We start from the raw sequence: 15063 nt of genomic DNA, 5'->3' as shown, positions 1-15063 counted from the left end.
GCGTTAGTCTCCATTTATAAAACCATGTCATTGTGTTGTTTGTTAGTGTTTGGAGTCTTTCAGTCGCTTTTTCAGTAGTTTTGTCGTGTACAACAAGGGCCGTGTCGTCAGCGTATTGTAATATGTATGCCGTTCTGTCGATTTGATTTTTGTCTGGTAAGTTGTAATTGTATATCTCATGGCAGTATATACTGTAGAGAAAGGGTGAGAGCGGGGATCCTTGAGGGAGCCCTTGTTCAGGGGAAAAAGAAAAGGAGAGTGTATTGTCAATTCGAACTTGTAGTTGTCTGTTTTCTAGTAAGTTCTTTATGGTGTGTAGTAGATATGGTGGTGTGTGGAGTTTGTATAGTTTGTATAGTACAGATACACATAGATAGATAGAACATATATATTTGTGGCATAAGTTTGAAATATTTATTGAGAAATGTAGTACACATCATGAGGTTATGAATGGAATAAAACATCGAACAAATGACCGTCTCGGCTTTGTTGGCACAGACGTGCTCTTTTCATGAAATTTTTGAGGACTGTCGCGCATAAATTTTGCGGTATTTCAGAGATACAGCGTTGAATTTCATCTTTTAAAGCTTCATTAGTTGTTGGTTTGTTCGCATAAACTTGTGACTTTTAAAAAACGTAAAAAAAAAGCCCAAAGGCGTTAAATCACAAGATTTGGGCGGCCAATACCGATCTCTAAAACGAGAAATAACTCGACCAGGAAATGGAAATTCTCTGACTGTATGTTAAAACCACATGCTCTTGAGATCGATATTTTGCAAATTTTGCAATTTTGGCACAAAAAGTTAGTTAACATTTCACGATAAACACCACTCACGGTTAATGCTTGACGAACTGAATTTTCGAAGAAAAATGCTCCGATGCTTCTTCCAGCCCACAATGCACACCAAACAGTGACTCTTTTTGGATACATCTGTTTCTGAACGATCACTTGCGGATTTTCGGAACCCCAAATGCGACAATTTTGTGGATTAACGAAGCCATCAAGATGAAATAGGCCTCGTCACTAAAGATGATTTTCGCTTAAAAATCACCGTCCAATTGTCGTTGTTCCAAAATCCAAGCAAACAAGGCTCTTCGTTGCCCATGGCCTTCCGGCTTCAGCTCTTGAGCCAATTGAACTTTGAGCACATAAAGATCTTTTGGTAAAATTCGATGCATGGTGGTTGTGGAAATACCAATTTCCTGAGCTCTATGTCGATTTGATGTGGTTGGGCTATCCTCGATATTTACACGTACTGCTGCGATATTTTCAGTCGAGCGGCCAGGACGAACGCGTGTTTCTGTTTTCATTGGAACAGCAGTTTGAAGAGCGGCAATCATTTCGACATGGATTTGTTTATAACATGTTTATGAGTTGACTTGCTTGACATGCTTAAAACAAATAAAAACTACTGCATTTTACTTTCTAAGGAGAGCGCTGTAAAAATCTGTGATAACGCCAATGAACTTGTGTCTAGCCAGTTTTGTTCTCCACTTTTGAAAAAATATTTGGTCGGTTTTTCAACGAAACATTTCACTTTCAGGCAACACTCAGCAACTTCACGGATCCAATTTCAAGGTGGATTGCAACTATTGTAGCTGTTATGCTGGCGAGCAGGTTTGCAGTAAAAAACAATGTGAAAGTAGTTCTGTGGGAGGCAGAAACACCGCCTACACAACTCTGCCTTGCAATTGCCCACCGCATTATGTTCCAGTTTGTGGCAGGAATGGAATCACTTATCCTTCCGCCTGTTTGGCCAAGTAAGTCAACCATAGGTAGTAATAAATTCCAGGTAAATTAGGAAACTGTGGACTTTCTAGATGCTCAGGATTAAATGATGCTGATATAGAGTCGCTCCCTTGCAAGAATCCCTGCAAAAGCACTACATGTCCTGTTGGGCAGAAATGTGTCCCCTATTTCCAGACTTGCTTGTCTTTGATGCACAAACCGTGCAAGCAATTTGAATGTAGTAAGTGGCACAGTTTTTCAATAGTTTTCAATAGTTTACCTGCTATTTTTTGCGTGCTTCTAGTAAATGGATCCACCGAGTGTTCATCGTTACCAAAAGACCCAGTTTGCGATGCGAACAAGAAACAGTACGATAACGCCTGTTTGTTGGCTCATCACAATGCTAAGCTCGCCTACAGAGGCCCTTGCTTGAAAAGATGTAGGGAAAACGGTCAAGTAAGTTCACAATTTCTTCAATCTCAGACCTCAGATACTCAGCTAAGCGCCGTTTATTCCAGGTTTGTGGTATCAATGGAAGAACGTACACTTCTGAATGTGCAGCACACGCTGACATGATCTCGGTCGATTATAATGGTCCATGCTCTTCAATCGGCTTGATCACAAACACAAAATCCCGGCAATGTTCCAACGTAAAGTGCCACGAACTACCCGATGAGAGTTGCTTAGGTATCATTGTCCGAATTATCGTATTAAAATAAAGTGTTTAAATTCCCTATTTTATTCTTGCAGGCATCACGCCTCCAGGTGCATGTTGTCCGCTATGCGGCGGGTCTTTGCGGCTGTTGTACAGCAGGAAACAGATCGACAGAGCGCTGTATGCGCTTCAAAATAGAGGCACAGACTCTATAAATTTAAGGTCTCTATTGAAAGGCTTAGAGCGGCAAGTTCAAATTGCACAGTGCACTGTAAGAGGGTATGTCACAGTGGAGACCGATATTTTCGTAGTCATACAATCCAATGAAGGGTAAGCCCCAAAAAAAATATGAAGATAATTTTTTCTAATGTGAGAGAAATTAACGTGTGTAAGGCGCACAGTCTGCTTGTGATTATTTTTGAGGAATTTAATGCATGGGAAATTATAAAGTTTCATCTTCAGCTATTGTATTTTTAATCCACTTGGGTTTTTCCAAATGTATGTTTCAGTAAATTATTTTAAAATCAAAGCTAATACTAGAAGAGGTTAATTTTGTCTTTTCAACTCTTTCATTGGGTTAATAAAAAATATTTTAAACTCATTTTTCCGAATTAGACCAATTTAATAAAATGCAATGCAATTACCTTTAGTTATCGGCTGTATTTCTCTTAAATTAGAAAAAAACATAATCCTCTGCTTATTAAGGACAGAATATTTGTTAGACAATTCAAATCCAATTTTCCAATCGGTTTTGGCAAATTGATTGACTTTTTTTCAATTCGTTTTTATCGTATTTTCGATCGGAAACTCTGTTTAAAATTTAATTAATTGGAATTCCAATTGCATTCTTTGCAATCTTCTATTGACGATAAATGAAACTCAATCCAGATGCATGAAATTCAAAAAATGCATTTTAGTCGCATAATATTTTTTACGTTATAGTTCTGTGTAAAAAAATGGATTTAAACACTAGGAGATAAATCAAATTAATAATTTGAAATTGCTGTCTTTTTTATGTTCCTGGCAAGAAATAATAGTAAAATTACGTATAAATGCCTAATTTGACGATTCGTAGTCAAAGAAAACATTACATTTTAGATTGTAGCGCAATAGAAAGACTTTGCAGAACCTGCAGCTTCATTCTATTCAAAAGATGAACGAACAGAAGCTTCAGCGTAGAAATAATTAAAATTATGTCCAACTTTCCAGCAGCTCAAATTATTAAAAACAACACAAACCAAAAAGAGAAAAAGAAACAAATTGGAGCGGAAGAAAGTAAAACTGGAGTATTTGCGAACAATCGGCGATTCTTTCAGTGGCTTCAATCGCAAGCCAAAACATAAAATTGTTATGTTATCAAGAACAAGTTTGGAAACACTCCAGATTTTTCCTAAATCCTTCCGCAAATTTTCATTAAAAAATGCTCATACCATTTTTTATTATTTTTCAGTTATCCTTCATCTTTGCAACTGGAGGCCTGCATTAGGGAAGCAGAGAAAATCGCTGGTTTGGTGAACATGAAAAGTCCCCGGATCGTTAGTGAAGTCAGCCTGAGTTCTTTAACATTAGCTACGGTAGTTCACACCCATATTGCCACTAGTAGCACTCACATTTATATTCCAAACTTAATGTTGACGATTCTGGCGGCCACATTTCAATACATTTGGTTTTTGCGATAATTTTCGTACAAATCACCGAAGACAACGTTCGGAACAGAATTGAAAAACTGCTTCAGATAACTAGGAATTGCGAAAGATGAATTCGGATTTTACAAAAAAAAGTTTGAGACTCCGGCATCATTTCCAAAAAAATTGAAATAAAGTTTATTAAGCTTTGACCTGTGATATTTTAATTTCTAATGGCAAATAGGACGTATACAAACATGTAGTTAAGGTTTTGTAACATATAGCGCTACACTTTGTTTATAAATGTACATTTATTTATGTTGTATATTTCTTTTTTGATAAGTAAATACATATTGTTTCAGTTCATTACAAAATAGATCATAGTTAAGAACCTAATTTACCACAAGTAAATCTACTGCAGACTCGCACTCTTTCGCGATTTTGATTACTGTATTATTTTCATATTGTTTAACAAAACAGTTCTAACCAAAGACTTTTGCTCTCTAATGTCACTAAAATATGGTTCTATTGTAACTATGACTTTAGTTTTAAGATTTAAATAGTTTTTTTACAATAACATCTTAAAGATTCAAAGAACGAAGTAGTTCTATGTTGAGTGTCGTATTGTTACCGAAATATATTTTTATTACATTCCCGGCATTTTAAATTAATACAGCAAAAAAATGCAAATCAGATCAAAGCTGTATATTTTTGTGCAAGTATCATTTAAGCCTTAGAATGGAAACATCTGCATGGCTTGTTCTTTGATTTTTGCAGTTTCTTCATATCCAAAGAAATCGTGGACTTGCATGGATTGGTTTGCTGTTCATGTTTGTCCCCTGTTATATTCATTTCTTTCATATATTTCTGAAAAAGTTCCGTGGTTTATTGTCTAATGAATTTTGTTTCAATTTTCACTTACAACAATGACTCGTTCAATGGGAATGGTGGTGCGTCCCTTTTTCTTCGCTAGTTGCAACACCTCTTCAGCGTATTCAAAGAATTTTGAATCTTCCTCTTCAACGCACGGTTTTTGTAACGCGTTGTCTAATTCTTTCTCTCTTTGCTGCTCCAATCTTTCATCTTCCTGGATATTGAAATGGAGTGAAAAAGGTTGTCGTAAATTTACATGTCTATCAAGGTTATTTTACCATTTGCTCACATAATTCCTTCCGGTACTTAATTACTTTCTTCCACATTTCCTCTTTCTTGGCCTGTTCATACTTTTTTACATTTTCGTCTACCTTGTAGCGGTTTAGTAATTCCCACTTTTTAATTTCGTCTTGCCTTCTCGTTTTTTCTTCTTCAACCCGCAGGACTTCCGCTCTGTTTTGTAACCTCTCCTGCTTCATTTTGGCTTGAAACTCTTTTTTCGATTGCATTTTTTCAAGTTCTCTAGAAACATCGAATTCATTCAAGATATGCCACTTATGCGACTACCTACGCAGCTTCCTTCTCAGCCATGGCTTTTTTGATAATTTTTTCTTCGGCTTCAGATTTATCCATTTGCTCAGCCATTACCATCGCAGCAATTTTCTCTTGTTTTTTCAGAACAGCATCCCTCATCTGGAAAAAAGTTATTTGAGTCTTAAACGACAATTGGTGTAAAACGAAAGCAGACCAACCTCTTGAACACGTTCCTGCTTCATGCAGTCGATCCTATGTTTTGCTTCCTTGTATATTTCTATGACTTCGTCAAGTTCTTTTTCTTCTTTAATTTTTTGCTGCTTGATTTCGCGATCTTTTTGCAAGTATTTCTTTTTGTCCTCGAACAATTCCTTTTTTCGCCTTATCTTCTAAAGTTTGCAACGCTGAATGAGTTGAGAATCTTTGGTTAGCACCAAGATACTTACTTCGTCAGTTTGCAATTTTTCAAGTTTTTCCATTTCCTTCACTGCTTCGATGTTATCAAGGGCTTCTTTCTTCGCTCTTTCCACTCGCATTGCTTTCTCGTGTTTTGCCTTTTCTTCAATACTGAAAAGTAAAATGGGAAGATTGACGTAGGGGAGTCATTCCGGCTCTTACTTTTGCTTTAGTTTTTCACTGTGTTCCATTTGTTTTTCGAATCTTTTCTTTGCTTTTTCAGCCTCAGCCACCATTTCTTCCTCCGCTTTTTGCTGTTGGATTTCCAGATATTTCTGATTTTCATCTTTTTCATGTTGCTTTAATTTCTCCATAAACTCCTGTTGCTTTTGTCTTTCGAACAGTATTTCCGATGTTACCAGGGCGCTAGTCAAATCTCTGCAAAACGATCTTGAGAGGATTTTTTCAGATGTTTTTTTAGATAGCGGGAGGACCTGGCGTGCCCTGTTGTCATAAATATTTGCTTCTTCACTTTTTCCATGTACTTTTCCCGGATTTCCTCCTGCTCTTTCCTCAGCTCTAGAAACCGCAGCTGTCGCTCTTCCTTCTTTTTCTCCAGTAGTTGCACACGTTCTTCCTCCTTCCGTTTGCGCACGTTCTAAGAAGCACTTTTAAGCAGCGCAAAAATGAGTTCTACTCAATTTACCTCCAGGGAGTTTTCCCATTCTTTTGTCATATTTTTCGAGCCTTCATCCAGATATCTTTTAATGGCGGCTTCTTTATCGGCAGCTTCTTGCAGAATCTTTTTCCGGTCCAAGTGTTTGGTTATACCGTCCCAGCCAGTTTTCGTAATGTGAAGCGCATGTTGTCTGTCGGAGATTTTTGTGTTTTCCAATGTTTGACCTGCAGAAGCAGAAGCAAATTATCGGAGAGCGAACTTAATAATAATATAAATTTGGCTCTCACCTGGAAACAAGAACCATCTGGAATCCATTCGCGAAGAGAAACTTGAAGTCAACTAAAATCTTTATGAGTTTGAGTGTTTTTGCGAACCGTAGGGGCTTCAGCACAACTTTACGACTGCTGTCGCTGTGTTGATTACCGTTGCCAACAAACTTACAACCAAGCATATCGATTTAGCTGATTGTTTGCCGTCCGTAGCAACTGAAATAGTTCAGCTTCATGCCGAATTGGCTTTAATGTCCACCGATAGATTGTTCGTTTACTCTATAAAAACATATTTTTCGCAATTTTATTTAGGTTGAAACCATTGAGCCATATTTCTCAATTCAGTCTTAAAAACTGAAAATTATGATCTGGAAAGCACAGAAAAATCCAAGTTCCGGAAGTAGCAAAACAAATGAAACTTAACTGAAAAGTATTCTTTAATTAATCTACTGTTTAGCACCATCTTCTGCTAGTAAATGTTTTTTTTTTGTTGAGTTCTCATCGACTTTTTGTTTACTTCGTCTAGATCCGTTATCCCCACGTCTTTGTTGCATATTAGTTTTGCTGCACTTAACAATAATTAGTATAAAAATTGAAGTAATGAGTTCAGCAGACAAAATTCATCTTTAATTTTTCCGAGTGTTTAGCGTTTTTGGGACTAACTCTGGAGAAGCATTAAAAAAGCCAATTGCAGAAGTTAAGCTTCTCTTTCATGTATTGATTAATTTTGAATTAACAATTTAATATCGTAAGTCAATCCGTTTTTTTAAACTTTCATTGACAGTTTTCCTAACATGTTTATCAGCGATATAAAATTACGCATATAAAATACAGTATAAAATTACATTTGTCTGGAATACCTGGATGACATTTTGCTTCCTAGCCCCCACCCCAAAGGTTTTCTCGCCGCGTGGGTGGTTGTTTGGGAAAATCTCAGTTTGCCGGGAAAGTTTCTCAGAGTGTCACGTTTTCCGGGCGACAAATTGTGTTCTTCGGATCCGAGGCTTTTGAACCGCGAAACTTCGTTTTAACTTTTTCTAGGCTTGTGTGATCTTCCAGATAGCATTGGTAAGTCGTTGTGAAAAATTGATTTCTAACTAGCTCTGAACTGTGAAGTTTCCGAAGGGAAACAAAGAGTGATATTTGCGTAGATGCTAAATATTTGGTTGATGTCTGGCAATTAAGATGCGGTGGCTTGTTTGCAGCCAACTAATTAAGCAATATCGGTTCTATTTGACTTCAAATAGCTCTGTTAGCTTCATAAAAGTGGAACGATCATACTTTTTCAATAAGATGAATTGTGTAATATTCATTTACATTTTCCATAGGTACTTTGCTTAAACTAAAACATCGTTTGATGCAGAGTCATTAGTGTGTTTGGAAGGCATTTTTATATACATTCACACATACAAAAAAAATGGTCTATAAAAATGCGTTATAAGTATTCTTCAGTACAAGCGTCTCTTCCCCATGGAATTCAGAATATTTTCCATATTTGCTCAGACGTTTCAAGGAACGCAAACGTCTTCAGGCATTATCATCTTTGTTCCATTTGTATTAGGTACTTTGCATGGAAAACTAAAAAAAAAAAACCAAACCCTGGAAATATGAGTGAAAATGCGACAATACAAATATTTCAGTTTAGTGTAAAATTAAAAATTGGGTTTTAATTTTAATAATTCCTACTTTTTTTTGATCATTACCACCACAGATATGTGTCTATTCGAATATTGCGCATTGACTAACATTTTACTAATTTTCGTGATTTAAATGTATTGTTTCACTGGTTTTAAGGGTGAGTATTTGAGTTGCTAGACACAAAAAAATTGCATTATGCTTCAGATTTGAATTAATAATTCTGCAATGAATAATGCAACTCCAAAATGTTAATGAGATGGTTGTTGTGCTCTCGGTTTAGCGGATCGTAACTTACAAAGTCTGCAAGTTTGTTTGTCGCTTTGTACGTGGGCTCCAACTGAACAAGCGGTTTAGCAAAAATGATGAGAAATTCACAGTTCTTATCAGAAATTCAAGAGTTTAGGGCAAATGACTCTGTGAACTGCAGATAGTATATATAAGGTAAATTGTGATAGTGGAATATTTACGGAAGCGAATTCTATGCTGGTTTAAATTAGGCACTCCGTGATAAATTGGAAATTGTTAGCATTTAGCTTTCAAGTTTCTCAGACAACACGAAAATAAGAAAAGGGCACAGTCTTTTTTATTTTAGATTACCTGTCTCCCCGGAGCGTTGAAATTCGCTTTGGACATGCCACTTATTCAATTTTTTGTTCGGATCTTCCCGGTTTTGGAATAAGGGCTGTTTTTCACTCCCCAACTTGCCAAATCAATATCAAATGAACAAAGGAGGAAAACTTTTAAGGTTTTCTATAAACTTAGTTTATTATTATCCGGCTTATTACCTATTTAGGAGTGTTTTATCCCTATTTAACTAAGCAGCAATTAATGAATTACTTAACAGGACTGAATCGTAAACAGTTGAAACCCGATTTTTATGGCGAGGTTTAATTGAATTTATTTATGAATTTTGGTTGCTGATTTCACTTTTATGCATCTACTTCATTTGAGTGTAAGTGTAAAGTCTAGGACTAATAACATAAACAATGTATTATTTTCCTCAAGGAATTGCGGCTTACGAACATTTAAATAGAGTGGCAATAAAACGGAAGTAGCAAGTTTTCGGCAAAATTTGTTTAAAAGTGGACTGATACTTCAGCTTACAATTTCCTCCCAATTCCTTCCTTCGTCCTTTGGACAGTATTGTCTTAGGCAAATTGTCGAATGATTAATAAAAATATATACTGAGAAAATTAATGCAATTTGTTACAGCAGCAGACTGAAATCTAATTATTTTACAAATATTGGATAGGTCGCATATCGATTGATTTAAAATCGATTGAATACGACAAAATACCGAATAAACTGGAAAATAATTGTGAAGCTACTAACACGCAAGCTTTCATGCACTTGGAAATAAACATTGCGTGCTTAAAGCTTACATGAATCGGTTATTTCAATTAATATAAAAATGTCTGTGGGCGATTTGAAGTGCTGAAAGCTTTTTTTGGTTTGGATTCGTTTATTTCAATTACTATTATTTGAGTTGACTAACTGGAAAAAATATTTCGTTAACAAATTCCAAACAATCCTTTGTGATTTTTGGTGCTCATGAAACTGACTAAATATTTTTGCCATTCTCCAATGGTATTTCAGACAAAACTACACTTTTACATCCTGCAAAAATACCAAAAGAGTATCGCTGGAACGAACATTCTGAAATAACATCTAGCTAATTAAATTACCTGCCACTGTGATCGAATTTTATTCAAAGGTCAAGTCCGAAAGTATTCTGAATTGAATAATAAAAATAATATTCTCAAAATACCCTTCCATTACTTATTAAATCCATAGGCGCCATTAGGAAGAGGTAAAATGAGCTAAAATCAGGAAAATTCTTGTATGGACAGAGCAGAAAAATGAACCAAAATATTGCAAAACCTTCAAATTATACCGTATATTTATTTAGGTGGCCTTAGTTCTATAAATCCCAATTTGCATCGGAAATGTCTTTACTCACAAAAATAGAAAAGTTTACTTTTGTTCTATTACGATGCAAATGCGTAAAGGCTGATTTATCGTCATCAATTCAAAGGCTTTAATTAAATCTTCAAGTTTCCAAAATAATACTTTTTGCTGCTTTTTCTTAATTATCAGCCAGACACGCGCGGAAATTCCCTGTCTGCAGATTTTTGACAGTTTGCTAAATTTTGCCTCTTTCTCAACATCAGATAGTAAAACATTGGTTGAACATGCTTCCGCCCCCTGCTGAAGTTTGCTTTTTGCAATTTCCAATTAACCTTAATATATTACATAAAAAAATGCGCAGCTTCACATGAAACATTTTACGTTGAATGTCTGGAAATTAAATCATTCTCCTTTCGTTTCAGTGAAATTATTAATTTCGCACTTAAAGGGCTTTTTCCACTCCATTTGAGCTACAAGACATTACTTTGTTCATAAGAAAAACGCCCTTTCGCTGAAATAGTGTAAAGGTCATATTAGGTGTAATATTGCATTCCATAATTCATACCTCAATGGTTTATGGCGTCATAACAGTTTTTATGATGCCAGAAGGGATTAAACGAAATAAATAATTTAATCGCTCTACAAACACCGTCTGAGTGCTATTAAACTGGCAAATGCGTTTCCAAGGGCTACAGAGAAATGGAACGGACAATATTAGCGGCAGTTAATCACATTATGGAAGAGCAAATCTGGATATTCTATGGGAGCTGGATTAAGCCTAACATCCAAAAGCTAACCAGATATAATTATTCCTGTTTATCAACACATTTGGGAACTCCATTTGCTAATACACTTAAAACTTAGTGTTGATATAATAGTAAAATGTGCCTTTAAAAGGTTTTACTGCTACATGGGGAGTTTAGAGACTTTTCCGTACTTTACCAGTTATTTCGACAAATATATACCAACGCTCATAAACTATTACTGAGCAGTTATACTTCAATAATTAGTCTAAATCTATGAAGCTTTCAAGCAAGTTTTAATAAATAATAATAATAATAAATAAAACTCCACTATTTTAGAAGAAAAATCGACACTTGAAACGGATTACTCAGCAGCTCAGAAAAGTTTAGAACACTTTAAACGCCAGTCCGATCCATTCTGCTATTGGATAATCTTGACTTGAAACATGAATGTTTGTTCAAGTGTTCCGGATAATACCTGGTTTAAACCCTTAAAAATATTTCAAAATAACTTCAGTTTTCTAAATGAACAGTTGATCAATAATTATAACTGGCAATCTAAACAGTTGTTAAGCGAAAACCATCTAAAATTAAATTTTGATAAACAAATATTTGAACTGTAAAATGCTGTGTTTTTAATGAAAATGAAGAAAAAACTATGAGAAATAGAATATTTGAGTTATTTGCTTTTGGTATATTGATACGGATAAATTAGTGTTGATTAGTTTGGGGTTTTAGAATGGCGCAATGGAAATCGATACTGTGGTCAGCCTGAGGTTGATATTATTTATTTAAACATTTTATGTCAAGTAGAACGTTGCATTTTATTTATTTGCCTCTGATAAGAAACGAGTTTCTACTTGGAATATTTCACATAGTCATTGGTCGATTTTTATTTCAATCCAACAATTCCATGAAAACGATTCTTTTAGATTTCTAAATGGCATCGGCGCTATTTGGCAATTTTATTTATTCATCTGTAGAAAACTCGTCTTATTTTACCAGAACTCAGTCCGAATGCTGCTTAAATTCTAATTGAATAATTTTCCACGTCTATGCTGCATTAGGCGAAAAAATCACGCTGCTTAATTCAATAATACGCTTTACACTGCATTAAAAACCATGATAAGCGATGTCTACATTTGCAGATGGAGACAAATTTGCTAATAAATATTTTCACGAGTTTACGTTAATTTCATGCATAGTTATTTATTAGTCAATGTAACCGAAAATATGTCAATACTGTATATAGAAAAACCAATGCAACGTACAATCAACGACCGCGTAAATGATTTTATTGTTTAAAAATTTGTGGAATTAAAAGCCCCTTTAAAACATATTTAGTGTTTCATACAACATTTTAACCGCATCTCAATCTATTACTTTCCAGTTTAAACTATAAAGTAACATCTAAAGAACACTCGCGGCCTTTGCTTGAACTAGCGATTTTTTCGCGCTGTTAGTTTGACTCGCCTCTGAAGATGCCGATGATGAAGATGAAGATGTTTGTCTGACGCATCAACATTGCATTAGTTTAGTGTACTTGTGTTCAAACTACTCAAAAATTAAATCTGCATTAAAATAAATCTGCAAAGAGATTGGCCGGCAGCCTTTTGCGTTTTTCTCCGAACACTGATTTTCCTTGTAGAGTAATCTTTTGAGACCCTAAAAGACTTTGTAGGAGCAATAAAAAAGTTCCATTTATCCCACTTGGGCGAGCAATCAAAGTTTCATGAAAACAAATCTGAAAGGAGAGGCTGGATGTTTAACATAGGATCGTATCGAGGGATATTTACCTTATTTTAGTTTTATTTGCTTGTCGGGTGTTGGTTCATGCACGAGTTCCTCAGATGAAAATAACTGGAAATAAATACCGAGAACGTACTCTTGGATAAGGCCAAAATCTCCGTTAGGAAAATTTTGCTTTTGCTTGCAAAAAAGTGTAGAAAGCTAAACTAAATCTGAAAAAACTTATTAGATTATAAATCCTCATTACTGCTTCTAATTTTGGATACGGGTGACATTACTGCCTTCACATGGATAGCTGAAAAGTAAAAGTAGAATATTCATTTCATGTTGATTAAAATTCCGATTTACTAGTAGATTGTAATTTTCATAGCATATCAGCAGATAAACCAAGCGTGAAGTAAAGGGAGTTCTTTTCGTAGTTTTTTTGCATCCGTTCAAATGGCGGTGTTATCCAATGGTCTTAAGAGCAAGAAACGATTTAAATTGTAAACATTGCTTATTACTTTGGCAAGCTTTTCGGTAAATCTTTATCTCGATTACGAATTAATACCGCAAAATGGAAATCATCAGTATCGTGTTCCTCGAAGCCTAACGGAAACAATTTAATGTCGATTATAGACACTCTAACATGTTTTAGCCTAATAATTAACAGAGCACTAAATTTTATGCGACATCAAAATGGTCTATCGAAAATCACGACAAATGTTACAGATCGTGTTTTAAAAGTGGGTTTTACGCAGTGAAATTGCGGTTTCACTTTTATAACAATAAAACAAATAGAAAATTGTCTAGTTTTGACTCAGTTTGATCTAACGCATCCTTTTTTTACAGACTCCTCAGATATTATACATAATTTTTGTAGTTAGCATGCATATTAATTCTACTAAAGGAACATCCAATCTATAAAAATTGGATATTTTCCAGCTCAAAGGCCAAAAATGTACATACAATACGGTTATTGTGTTTTAATGAATTTTAGTCGATAGAAAACAAGTTGAAGCCTTAATATTTCTGTTACTGATTTAGCTGGCTTCGATAAGAATTGTATTAGAAGCAAATTCCTTCTGCAAACTTGCCTAACGTTGCCTTAGAGGCTTTAATATTGCTGCGAGTGTGCAATTTTTATGCCAGCAAATTAACGAAAATATTTCATGCTATTGTACTTTTATTTGCGATGCCTTAATGGTTTTTTTTTAATTTGGAAAAATTATACTCAAAATCATGTCATCTTTTAATTTTTCTGAGATGTGCTTTAGAATAGTTTATCAAATAATTAAGCTTAAAAATGAATCACTTTCTATACCCTTAAGCAAAGTGTAAAACATAATGAAAAACTTAGCTACTAATGTTAGTTACGCGTTGGGCAAATAATATATAATATTAATATAACCAAAAATAGCCTCTACCTTCGACGGTTTAATAATATTTGCATCAGTAACATCATCATCACAAAAAGAAATTAAAAAAAAATATTTACAAAATTTTAAAACTGCAATTGCAGGATTAAAAATCTTATGAGAATAAAAATATACTTTTCTAGGCAATTTAGTTTAATTTGAAGCTGGTGAATTTTCGGGTGTTTTTCGGCTAATTTTTAAATATAAATTTGAATTTAAAGGTAAATAAAACTTTCTATTTTTCTTCATTGTTTTTTTCTGCGCTTCCATGGATTAAAATGCATGTTTTACAAATGTTTTTGCATGCAGCTAAATTTTAGTCATTGCCGAAATTAAATAGAGTGTTTGTACAAACGTTTCGGGCATGGATTGGCTTTGCTTCAAATATATTCAATAAGAACACAAAAAATAAAAATAAAAAAATGAAAAATTTTTAATTGCGCTATTAGTAAGAAAACACAAACTTTCGCAATTTTTCACCGTAAGAATAAGACATGGTTATTTCACTTGCTTTGCAGTAATTGTTCAAGCCTTCTTCCGGAAATTTTCTGTTAGAAAATTTGTAGCTTTGAAATGGCAAAAAATTAAAAATGCGAATTTTTGGATATTGTTTACTTGATCTACAGATAATTGAAACTATTTAAATCATACTGAAGTTGAATACAATATATGAAGAAAAAATGTAGAATCTAGTATCTAGTATGAATATAAAAGAATGAAACACTCAGTTAAAAGATAATACATATTTAGATTTAAATAGTCAAAAGTTAAAAAGAAAACAAATAACTTTTAGCTAATCATTAGTAGGTAATAATATGCAAAACTCCGAAAAATGTTAAAGATAAATAACGTTTTTTCAATACTTTTA

At 34.4% G+C, this 15063-nt stretch overlaps 3 protein-coding genes across 3 annotated transcripts in view; 2 read left to right on the top strand and 1 right to left on the bottom strand.

Annotated features, from left to right (window-relative positions):
- Positions 1 to 4661, top strand: part of LOC109544550 (reversion-inducing cysteine-rich protein with Kazal motifs) — a gene marked incomplete in the record, with an annotated part of 35979 nt that extends 31318 nt beyond the window's left edge. The window contains 6 exon segments of the mRNA XM_048663664.1: positions 1545 to 1761; positions 1822 to 1970; positions 2034 to 2185; positions 2248 to 2416; positions 2480 to 2714; positions 3835 to 4661. Of these exon segments, the coding sequence (XP_048519621.1) occupies positions 1545 to 1761; positions 1822 to 1970; positions 2034 to 2185; positions 2248 to 2416; positions 2480 to 2714; positions 3835 to 4063 (1151 nt within the window).
- A 38-nt stretch (positions 4662 to 4699) lies between these two features.
- Positions 4700 to 6936, bottom strand: LOC125503395 (golgin subfamily A member 6-like protein 22). The gene is made up of 10 exons (XM_048663665.1): positions 6779 to 6936; positions 6519 to 6715; positions 6307 to 6470; positions 6035 to 6250; positions 5863 to 5983; positions 5635 to 5805; positions 5454 to 5575; positions 5161 to 5404; positions 4932 to 5096; positions 4700 to 4876 (listed from the first exon to the last, which is right to left on the bottom strand). The coding sequence occupies exons 1-10, from the start codon at positions 6804 to 6806 to the stop codon at positions 4736 to 4738; spliced, it is 1569 nt and encodes a 522-aa protein (XP_048519622.1). The 5' UTR covers positions 6807 to 6936; the 3' UTR covers positions 4700 to 4735.
- Positions 6937 to 7710: 774 nt separating this feature from the next.
- LOC125503432 overlaps positions 7711 to 15063 on the top strand; it is a 34142-nt gene continuing 26789 nt past the window's right edge. Inside the window, exon 1 of the mRNA XM_048663788.1 lies at positions 7711 to 7828. The gene's annotated coding sequence lies outside the window, so the exon portion shown is untranslated. The remainder of the gene's footprint in view (positions 7829 to 15063) is intronic.

Source organism: Dendroctonus ponderosae, unplaced genomic scaffold (assembly GCF_020466585.1).
Source record: "Dendroctonus ponderosae isolate FM_Combo_2020 unplaced genomic scaffold, Dpon_F_20191213v2 Dpon_F_20191213_2, whole genome shotgun sequence".
NCBI classification, from domain to species: Eukaryota; Metazoa; Arthropoda; class Insecta; order Coleoptera; family Curculionidae; genus Dendroctonus; species Dendroctonus ponderosae.
The sequence above is the reverse complement of the archived record's forward strand: the minus strand, read 5'-3'. Positions and strand labels throughout refer to the sequence as shown.

Bases quoted from the DNA above. Each gene is read 5' to 3' on its own strand.
- LOC125503395 (XM_048663665.1), bottom strand. From the start codon at position 6,806: ATGGATTCCAGATGGTTCTTGTTTCCAG. The intron at 6,471-6,518 runs GTAAATTGAGTA...AGTGCTTCTTAG, and splicing joins AATGGGAAAACTCCCTGGAG to AACGTGCGCAAACGGAAGGA. The intron at 4,877-4,931 runs GTAAGTGAAAAT...GAACTTTTTCAG, and splicing joins CCATTGAACGAGTCATTGTT to AAATATATGAAAGAAATGAA.